This window comes from Apus apus, chromosome 17 (genome assembly GCF_020740795.1).
Source record: "Apus apus isolate bApuApu2 chromosome 17, bApuApu2.pri.cur, whole genome shotgun sequence".
Classification (NCBI taxonomy): domain Eukaryota; kingdom Metazoa; phylum Chordata; class Aves; order Apodiformes; family Apodidae; genus Apus; species Apus apus.
Window position 1 is genome coordinate 12263393 of NC_067298.1, and position 10389 is coordinate 12273781.

The following is a 10389-nucleotide window of genomic DNA, read 5'->3' on the forward strand; positions in this document are numbered from 1 at the left end:
GGGACCCCCGGGACCCCCGCTCCGGGGCGCGGGAGGGGGGCGAGCTCGCGCCACGGCCCCGGCAGGCCCCGCCCCCTGCCGGCTGCAGGCCCCGCCCCTCGGGGTGGGGGCGGGGCTCGCGCGCAGCGGTGGGCGGGGACAGGGCGGCCCCGCCCCCGGTCGGGGCGGAAGGCGTTTGTGGCGGCGGCGACACGTGCGCGCGGCCGCGGGACCCGGATGGTGAGTGGGGCCGGGCCGGGCAGCAGCGGGGCCTGCGCTCCGCGGCCGCTCCGGTACCGGGCAGCGGAGGGGGCTCAAGGTCGCGCTGGTCGTGGCGGGCGGGGACCCGTTGAGGCCTTCGGGGTGGGCAGCGGCAGGGACGGGCCTAGACCGCGGCCTGTTGCCCTGGCAACGCGCGGCCCCGCACCGGGAGCGGAACGGCCCTGTGTCCCCTCGGCCTGTCCCCGCTCAACCGGCCGCCTTCTCCCCGCAGCCGGGGCCGCCGGGCTCCGCCATGCCGATCGTGGAGCGGCTGAAGGAGGCGCTGAAGGCGGGGCGGCGGGAGGCGGGTGAGGACGCGGAGCTGGGCCGGCTGCTGGCCGCCTCGGCCAAGAAGGTGCTGCTGCAGAAGATCGAGTTCGAGCCCGCCAGCTGCGGCTTCTCCGGCCAGCTGGAGCTGCTGCGGGGAAAGTACGTGCTGCTTAACCCCCGCGCCGAGGGCCCCGGCCGTCCCCGCGGCCCCCAGGAGGGGCCGCCCGGCAAGCAGGGTAGGTAAAGAGAGCGAGGGGGGTCCGCGGCCCGCAGCCCCGCCGCTTACCGCCCCTCCCCGCCCCCTCTTGCCGCAGGCAGTGACCATGGCCCGAGGGGCCCGGCAGACGGGATTCCCGCGCCGCAGAAGGTGCTTTTCCCGGCGGAACGCCTCTCCATGAAGTGGGAGCGGATCTACCGGGTCGGCGCGGGGCTGCACAACCTCGGAAACACTTGCTTCCTCAACTCCACCGTGCAGTGCCTGACCTACACCCCGCCGCTCGCCAACTACCTGCTCTCCAAGGAGCACAGCCGCAGCTGTGAGTCGGAGGGGCTCGGGGAGCAGCGCCCGCCTGCCCTGCGCCTGGTGCTGTGCTCAGCACCTCGGCACGCGGCTCTGCCGAGGCTGTGCGGCTGTTGGGATGTGCATTCCCTGCTCCCTCCTCCCTGTTCCTCTAGTGAGAGGTCGTTCCTGTGAACGGCTCGCTTTTCTTGGCCTTAGCAGCGTTCCCAAGCTCTCCAGCCTTGTGTCTGGGGAGGCTTTGTCTCTGCTGGACGTAGCCAGGGATAAGATGGGTTCGGCAGAGTCTGCTGGCTTCCTGGGGTCAGAACTGGGGGTCCCTAATAACCCCTATGTGTGGGCCGGGCAGAAGGCTGTGTACAGGCAGTGGGTGCTGTTTATGGGTGGTTTTGAAAGGGATTCTGGTGGGTGCTGCTCCAAGCAGTGAGCAAGGGGAGCATGTGGGGCTCAGCCCCATCCATAGGGCTCCAGGGGGATCTGCCCTTCAGGCGGCTCCAACGAGTGCCTGTGACCTGTTTTCCATCCACGTGTGTGCTGCCTCCTCTGGAGAGGTGGCAGGGGTTGGTGGTGTGATGGGCTGTACCAGCCAGGATGGCGTGTGCCTGTCCCTGTGTGCCCAGGATGCCCCAGAGCTCGCAGGGAAAACCGAGCGTGGTTGAGCTGTGTTGGATCAGAGATCCCTTGTCCTCTGTGCTGCCTCCATCTCTCCTGGCTTTGTCCCCAACGTCTCATCTTCTCTCCTGCTCCAGGTGGCCAAGGAGGTTTTTGCATGCTGTGCGTTATGCAGAACCACACGATCCAGGCTTTTGCCAACAGCGGCAACGCGATAAAGCCAGTGTCCTTCATCCGAGACCTCAAGAGTAAGGATGGCTGCACTCTCCTCTTGTAGCTGTGCAGGAGAGCGCTGACTAATGCAGGAGCAGAACCTTTGAGAAGGGGGCAGGTCTTGGCAGGCAGCTCTTCTGAAATGACTCACTGAGCCTGCCAAGGGCCAGTGACTTCATGGTCTGCATGGGGCTTCCCCCATGGCCAGTATCAGTCTGACATCTGGTTTGGGTTGAGGGGGCTCAAGCCCTGTGTTCCAAGGGAGGGAAGGAGAGTCTGTGTCTGTTGCAGCACGTGCTGGGGCTGATTCCTCCCTCTTCTGCAGAGATTGCCAGGCACATCCACTTCGGCAGGCAGGAGGATGCGCACGAGTTCCTGCGTTACACCATCGACGCCATGCAGAAGGCCTGCCTGAACGGCTGTACCAAGTACGTGGGGCCTTTGGTGGCCTGTCACTGCTCTTGTCTGCTGTCCCCTCGCTGGTTCCCTGTGCCCACGGGAGCAGACTGTGGGGTGAACTTGTCCCCCAGGTCAGACTCAGGGACAGGTGCTGACTCCAGGGGCCTCGGGTGGATGGCACAGTGCTCTGTGAAACAGCTCTGGGCTTCTCCCTCCTGACATCTCTTCCCCAGCACGGTTCTGGTCCTGTCCCCAAATCCTGACGCTGCTGTTGGTTTGGATCCTGTCCCAATTGCCAAGAAATACAGGCATGCTTGTTAGCTCAGTCCCAGTTCTGTGGCTGTGGGTGAGCAGCTTTCCCATCCATCTCAGCCACCTGCATTGCCTCTGTACAATGTGCCCAGCTCCCGCCAGTTTCTGCTCCTTCTAGAGGAAGGCACAATTGGAGCCTGGTGCCACCCCTTGACCTCTGGCACTGGGATTGCTCCTCTCTTCCTGGAACTCTGCTGGGCAGAGCATGCAGGGGAGCTGTCCTGGGGATACGGGTGGCTCAAGGGGGTGGCCGCTGCGGGAGGACAGCGTGAGACCCTGCTCTGCTCTCCAGGCTGGATCGCCAGACCCAGGCCACGACGCTGGTTCACCAGATCTTTGGCGGTTACCTGCGCTCTCGTGGTGAGTGCTGCCTGCCGGGTCCTGGGCCTGTGACTACCAGGGCTGCAGTTGCTCTGAGAGCCTTGCAGTTGAAATCGTTTGGGAAAATAGCTAAGTGTATGTACATGATCCAGAGGTACAGTTGGTCAGTCTTGTGGTACCTGTGGGTCAGTTGTGGCGATGGAAAAGGCTGCTGGTTGTGGTCCCCAGCTCATCACCACTAGCAAAGGGACCCGTGCTGGCAGCTGTCTGGCAATACTTGCTGTCCCAGCACATGGTGGAATTGCTGGCCTTCCTCCTTGCCAGGCTGTGAATCCTGGTGCTGACATCCCAGAGCCCATAGCCAGAGAGGAGGAATACTGCAGACACCTGTGCTGTTGTGGGGTGCTGGCGGGTGCAGGGCTTGTGCCCGGCTGTGCTCATTGCTCTTCCTTTTGCAGTGAAGTGCTCAGTGTGCAAGACAGTCTCGGACACCTATGACCCTTTCCTGGACCTCGCACTGGAGATTAGGGTACTGGGCCAGGGCTGGGAATGGGCAGGGCTCTCTACTGTCCTGGAGCTGTTCCTGCAGCTGCACCTTGTCTGCTCCCAGGGCTTCATAACCCACCAGTGCCCGGGCACGGTGCAGGCAGGAGGGACACAGCTTCCACTCTTGTGCTGCCTTCTCTGCATGGCAGATCAGTGCCTGCGGCCTGAGCACGAGCCGTAGCTTCTCTGGGCTCTGCAGTGTTGGGAGCAGTGCAGCTGTCCCTTGGGGGGTCCCAGCCAGCACCTGGCTGGGTGGCAAGCTCAGGGGCTGGTGTGGTTGGTGCCCCTGTGCTCATGCTCCGTGTTATCTCAGGGCCAGCGTGGCGTTGGGCAGCCGGGCTGTCGCGCTGCCCTGACCTCTGTCTCCTCTGTCCTGGCAGCACGCAGCCAACATCGTGCGGGCGCTGGAGCTGTTTGTGAGGCCAGATGTGCTGGGCGGGGAGAACGCCTACATGTGTGCTAAGTGAGTGTGGGGTCTGCAGGCAGAAAGCCTACCATGATACCAGCAGGCTTCTCTGCCTGCTTCTCAGCTAAGCTGAGAGGTAGGTGGCCTGTGATGAAGCCGACCACTCCTGAGCTCCTTCCTCTCATAAGGAGGACCTGGGCCAGCAGACACGGCCATGAGCAGATGCCCTGGAGTGGTGCCTGCTGTCAACAGGGTCATTTCCTTGGAGTTCACTGCTGGGCCAGGGCTGGCAATCAATCAAGAACAGCTTGAATAGCTTGAGCTCTTCCTCTGCAGATGCAAGAAGAAAGTGACAGCCAGCAAACGCTTCACCATCCACCGAGCTTCCAATGTTCTCACGCTCTCACTGAAACGCTTTGCTGACTTTGGTGGAGGCAAAATCACCAAGGTGAGTGCTCGGCAGCCCGGAGCTGGGGCTGTGTCCTGGGCCAGGGTGGGAGCTGTTCCTGTGTGCAGTGCTAGCTCTGCTGCAGCCCTTCCCCAGCAGAGTGGTGTGGTGGGAGAATGGCTCTTCCTGGCATCTTCACCACCAAGGTCTGTGTCTGGGGAGAACAGGTCCGCCTCTCTTGAGACAAAGGACTCATAGGACAGCTGAGCTGCTCTTGATTGAGCAAGAAGGCCATCTGCTGTGCAGGCTCCTGAGGTATCCTCTCTCTGCAGGACGTGGGGTACCCTGAGCTGTTGAACGTCCGCCCATACATGTCTCAGAACAACGGGGACGCCGTGATGTACGGGCTCTATGCGGTGCTGGTGCACTCGGGTTACAGCTGCCACGCAGGGCACTACTACTGCTACGTGAAGGTGAGCCCGGAGTGCTCCCTTGGCACCTTCTCTGGGCCAGGGGCTGGTGGGTGCTGGAGGGTCCCTGCTGTGTGCAGAAAGGAGGGTGATCATCAGATGTGCGTGGAGCACTGGATGTGGGGCACAGGCTGAGCTCCACCACAGGAGGTCTACTCTCTCAGAGTCCTCTTGCCTGCCCTGTGCTACGTGTGGGTTTTGGGGAGAGGAGCTCTGCTAACAGGCACTGTTCCTGCTACACTTCATGCCAGTAGGGTCCCCAGACATGGCCTGCCTAACCCTGTTCTCTCTCCTTCCACAGGCCAGCAACGGGCAGTGGTATCAGATGAATGACGACCTGGTCCGCTGCAGCAACATCAAAGTGGTCCTCAACCAGCAGGCCTACCTGCTGTTCTACCTGAGGTGAGAGCACCCAGTGTCCCCCTGCCCCTCGCTTACAGCATTTGGGACAGGGCTGGTAGCACATGCCAGGGGTGGGAAGGAGTGTGGCAGGGAGAGGCCCAGCCCCTTGTCAAGGTTTTTCTGTAGACCAAGAACATGTCATGTCCTTGTTGCTTCTGGCTCCTGTTTCTTGTGCATGTCTCTGACAAGAGCATTCCAGTCGCTCAGACCCTGGCAGTTAACGTGGACATGTCTCTGCCTCCACCAGGATCCCCAGCGCCAGGAAGAGCTCAGAGGGGTCTGTTGCCAAAGTTGCCTCCACCCTTCCTGGCCGCATCGGCAGCAGCTCCGATCAGGCCAAGAAACCTGTGGCCAGCAGGCCCCTGTTGTCACCGCTGATGGGCCGGGTGAGTCCTGAGGGCTGCTCTTGGCCAGTGCTCGCCCGAGCTGGAGGCTGTGGCCCCTCTGTCTGCTCTGCGAGGGTGGGGGGCTGCAGCTTCTCAGGGGGACAGGTGGGAGGTGAGGGAGGATGGTTTGCAGGAGGGATCCTGCCGAGCTGAGGGAGGGATGGGGAGGGCAGGATTGCCCAGTCTTTGGTTCCTTGAATTCATTCCTTTCTGAACTTCTCTCTTTCTTGCTGTCTAGAGACCAGATGTGGTGCCAGGGAAGAAGCTGCTGGGGCCGGAGGAGATTGGGGTCCCTGTGGCCCGCAACACGTTTGGGACTGTGTCAAAGCTGCTGAATGGAACCGCTTCACCAAAGCTGCCCACTGGGTCCCCGTCGCCCAAACTGCCCCTGAAAGCCACCCACATGGCCACAGCGCTGCCCGATGACACAGCCCGGAGGCCCAAGAAGCCACTCTCCCTCCCACAGCTGCCTCCCATGCCCAGGGCGGTTCAGGGCTTCTGTGACTCTTCTAACGCCAGCGGTGGCAGAGCGGAGCTGCCCCGGCAGAGCTCCTGGGAGAGCAAACAGCCACCTACCTCAGCCAAGCTGCTTCTGGAGCCCAGCCTGGAGCCTGGGGATGGTCGGGAGAACACCGAGACCCTGGAGAGGGACTCCTACAACAGCAGTGTTGCCAGCCCAGCACATGGCTCAGTGGGGAAACTGGCCAAAGCACCCCAGAAGGGCAGCACCTCTCAGGAAACAGACTGTGGCACAGACCTGCCTGCTGGCCCCAGCACCCAGTCTGCTGCCCCCGAGGACACCAAGGCAGCAAGGCTGAAATGCTCCCTGTTGGGCAGTGCTGCTCTGGAGCTGAGCAGCACCACGTCACCACCACCAGCCAAGAAGCTGGCACTCTCTGCCAAAAAGGTGAGTCTAGGCTTCTGCCTGGAGGCATCTGGAGGGGGGAACAAGAAGGCTTGTGTTTTCTGAACTGGGGCTTGTGTTGGGAGCCAGCATTAGCTAATGCTCCTGGGTATCTTGCTAAACTGGAGGTGGGTGGGCAGAGCCCCTCAGCCCTGGGGATGCAGCAGGTGCTCTGCTCTCTCTCTGGGTCAGGTTGCAGGGTCAGGCCCCCGCTGTTGTTCACATCCTTGAGAAACGGCTCCTAACTCCTTGCTTCAGAGATGGAGGTGGCTGTGCCTGGCGCTGCAGCAGGAGCAGTGTCACGCATCCCCTGGGGCGAGTGGAAGCAGGTGACACACAGCTGGAGGGCTGTGGAGTTGCCTTCTCCTCAGGACTGACCCTCTTGGGGCTGCTGTGCAGCCCGGGCTCGGGGTGGTGCACTGGGATTTCTGTGCTTTAAATTTCCTTCCTTCCTTTTTTCCTTTGTGCTTCTAACTGAAAACACTTCTGATTCTTCTTCTACCACCCCCACTTTCCTCCCCCATCTGTGTCTGTTCCCCTCCCTTTCTCTGGGCTCCCCTTTTTGTTTTCTCTTCTTGGCTCACGGAAACCTCTTTTCTTCAGACCACCAAGTTTTTATTCATGTCAATAACTGCAGGGCAGCACCCCGCGGAAGGCGAGCAGAAGTGACCACTACGCACAACCTCGCCCAAAATTTGCTGAGCACACCTCCCCCACGAACACCACCCACCCCGACTCCACTCCCTGGCCTTTCAGTAAGTCGAGGTAAGCAGTGCCAGTTGCTCCCAGACTCCTGCATGGCAGCGAGGCCAGTAGCAGCCTTGGGATTCCCCACAAGGCAACTGTCCGGCATCGCAGCTGGTTGGGGGTGCGATTTTAGCAGCTGATTCTTTTGAGCTGGCAGGGCTTGCTCTGGATCCTAGAAGCAGGGCAGTTTCTCGTACTGTCAGCATAGGGTGGGAGGGAGGCTCTGACCATGTACTAGAGTCCCAAGGGATCAGGAGGCACCAGCCTAGTCTAGATTCAGCTCCATGTCTCCTTTATAACCTTCACCATGTGCTGCAGCAACACTCACTCTTTCCTAATCCCCTGAGGGACAGTGTGTACCCTGCCTGTGGCTGGCACTGGACAGGGGCACTGCGTGCTTGCAGCTGCTGCTCTGAGAGCAGGATCTGATTCAGATTTCATGGCTGAGGTGGTAGCATTTGGGTGTTATGCTCATGCAATTTGGGCTGGGGAGGAAGAGAGGGGCTCTGGCTCTTGACCTGGCTTTCAGATCATGTCAGCCTTTTTTCCTGTCCTTCAGGCTGTCCTCATCTGCTCTCAAACTGCCAAATCCTGGAAAACCTGCCTTTAGCTTCATCTTCAACTCAGCCCCTCAGCTTCCAGCCTCCCCCCTGACCAACGGTTCCGCTGCCCACCCTTCACACTGCCATCCTCCCTGCAGCAGGGAGAAGGGGCCCAGCCAGGTCACTCCTGGTTCCTCCAAAAAGAAGCGGCGAAGGCATCATCACGGAGCAGACAGCAACCATCATGCTCTGGCTGTGAAGGACAAGGATGAAGTCTCCAGTCCCCCCAAGAAGAAAAAGAAGAAGAATCTCGCTCAGGAGGGCTCGATATCCCTCGTGGGGAAGGAGGTGGCAGGCAAAGCTCCCAGCAGTGGCCAGGAGGAGCCAGGCTGTCAGGATCTGGAGAGCAGGCCCAAGCAGCAAGTGTCAGACCCCAGTACTTGGTCTGACACAGCATCCATCTCCCCCCTCAAGAAGAAGAAGAAGAAAAAGAGGAGAATGGAGGAGACAGCAGAGCGCAGCTCTGGGACACTGTCCTTGGGCAGGTGAGAGGCGAGGGCCACATGCCCCTCTGCTCTGCCAGTCAGGCTCCTGGTGCTGCACTCAGGTGCCTCTTGTCTTTCTGCGGGTGGGACAAGCCTTGCCATGGGGCTAGCACAAGTGCCAGCTTGCCCGGGGGTGGTTTCACTCCTCCCCAAGTGCAGCACTGGGGTGTGGGTGTCCCTGTGTCCCATCGCCCTGTGGGGGGCTCAAACTCTTCCTGCCCCTTGGTCTGGCTGGGGTGAGCTGACCTCTCCTGCCTCCCCCCAGCTCTAGGAGGACTGAGAAGGAGCCCTGGAGGCCAAAGCAGCAGCGAAGCTTGGAGGCTGGGGCTGGAGACAGCGAGCACCGCAAGCGCAAGCAGAGGGAAAACCCCAGCAGCCCAGCCTGGGAGCATCCCGCTGCCAACAGTGTCCACAGTGCAGGTGGCACCCCAGGTATGGCCATGTGCCCCCACCCTGCCCAGCACCTGGCAGGAGAGAGCTGGCTGCTCATCTGCCCCTTGGAGCACTGGTGTCCAGTCCCTGGTTCTTGCTGGTCCCCTGGTTCTTGCTTTTCCCAGCTGCCTGATGGTGCCTGTCCTGACCCTCATCCTTGGCTGCCCACAGCCTGCCTCATGCAGGAGAGCTGCCCAGTTGTACCCTGGGTGAGGGGACAGACTTGTGAGGATGGCCCCCTCGAGGAAGGGGTGAAGGGTTCCCTCCAGCTCTTCCAGCCCAGGACAGGCCCAATGTACCCAAACACTGTGCACCATCAGGACCTTGTTAGTCTCCTGGGGCGAGATCTGCCTTGGAGATGGAGCAACACAGGAGCTTCCTCTGCTCCCTCCACTTTGTCCTCTCTCCTTCCGTTTCCACAGCGGCAGTGTATGCCTGGGACAACTGGGCTGGAGATGGGTACAGGAACTGCCTGGCTGCCCCTGGCTGTGGGGCTGGCACAACTCCCAGAAACCAGAAGGAGCCCAACGTGGTAGAGGAGCTGCTCAGGAACTCCTTGGACAAGGCTTATGGCAAACAAGGTGATCCCAGCTTGCTTGGGGGGGGCACACAGCCCAGCCCAGGGTGGGGGCCCTGCACGGGCAGGTGCAGCAGAGCTTGCTGGGGCGCTCTGGTCTGACCATGCCGCTCTGCAGTGCTGACCTGGGAGGGAGAGATCTCGGCTGTCAGCCAGGATGCAGAGCGGGACGCAGCCTGGGCCCGCAGCAAGACCATCATCGATGAGTGGGACAAGGAGTTTGACAGAGGGAAGGTAGGTGCTGGACATGTGCTGGGCTGGGCTGGGTGGGGGGAGGCAGGGGTCTGTGTGCTGACCCCAAGAGCATTCCTGCCTCCACACAGGTAAAGAAGATTAAAAAACTGAAGCAGGAGCGAAGGAGACACTTCAATCCCTTCCAGCAGCTCCAGAGCAAGCGCAACTTCTGGTCAGTGACGCATCCTGCCAAAGTGGTCAGCCTGGGCCACCGGCTCTGAGGTGAGTGAGCCCAGGAGGGCAGGGCGGGGGGCGGCTGCCTGGTGCAGGGGCTAACGCTGCTCCTTTCCCCCCAGGTTGAGATCTGCGGCCGCCGAACAGAGCGGGCCCCAGGGAAGGACCAGCGGGGTAGTGCTGTCCTGGGAGCTGCGGGGGCACCCTGCTGGGGAGGGGAGGGACACTGGCCCCAGCCCTGGGGGGTCAGGCTGTGCTTGCTGTCCTCTGGTGTCCCTGTGGGCTGCGGTTGCTTCCCTCCGCTCCCCAGCCATGGAGGAGCCTGACCCACTACCGGGCCGCGTCCAGCGTCCTCCCCTGGTTCTGCTGTGCCTCCCCTGGGGCTGGAGCAGCCCCTTCTCCCGCCTAGCCTGGAGCTCGGGGGGACCTCCCAAAAGTGCCTGCAGTGTGTCCACCCCCGGGGAGGGGGCACCAGCGTGTGCAACAGCCGGGAGTGCTGGTGTTGGTCTCCTGGGCACGGCCCGGGTTGCTCCAACCCCTCCTGCCGCTCCCCTCCCCCGGTGCCAGCCACAGCGGAACCGTTGGCCGCCGCTCCCGGGCAGGGCCACGCTCCCTCCCCCCCCGGCCCCGCGCTGGCCGCGGGAGGTGGTGGCGGGTCCCCGCGGGGACGGGACGCTGCTGCCGCCACCGCGGGCAATAAACTCGTGGTGTTTATGACCCAGCTCGGCCTGGCTCGGGGCGCCGGAGGGAGA

General features: G+C 61.9%; 1 protein-coding gene across 2 annotated transcripts; it reads left to right on the forward strand.

Moving 5' to 3' along the window:
• The first annotated feature begins 169 nt into the window (after positions 1-169).
• On the forward strand, positions 170-10344 carry USP36 (ubiquitin specific peptidase 36). Of its 2 annotated transcripts, XM_051635056.1 has the most exons (20): positions 170-219; positions 473-746; positions 825-1046; positions 1777-1887; positions 2178-2280; positions 2856-2923; positions 3343-3413; positions 3811-3893; positions 4173-4284; positions 4557-4697; positions 4996-5096; positions 5344-5482; positions 5721-6389; positions 7024-7151; positions 7693-8220; positions 8486-8652; positions 9075-9233; positions 9348-9463; positions 9553-9685; positions 9760-10344. In XM_051635056.1, the coding sequence occupies exons 1-19, from the start codon at positions 217-219 to the stop codon at positions 9682-9684; spliced, it is 3327 nt and encodes a 1108-aa protein (XP_051491016.1). In that variant the 5' UTR covers positions 170-216; the 3' UTR covers position 9685; positions 9760-10344. The 2 variants fall into 2 exon arrangements, with proteins under 2 accessions (XP_051491016.1, XP_051491017.1); XM_051635057.1 differs by lacking the exon at positions 170-219 and having other exon boundaries at positions 545-669.
• The last annotated feature ends 45 nt before the right edge of the window (positions 10345-10389 follow it).

Coding starts and splice junctions, on each gene's coding strand:
- USP36 (XM_051635056.1), top strand. Junction 3,894..4,172: donor AACGCCTACATGTGTGCTAA/GTGAGTGTGGGG, acceptor CTTCCTCTGCAG/ATGCAAGAAGAAAGTGACAG. Junction 4,698..4,995: donor ACTACTACTGCTACGTGAAG/GTGAGCCCGGAG, acceptor CTCCTTCCACAG/GCCAGCAACGGGCAGTGGTA.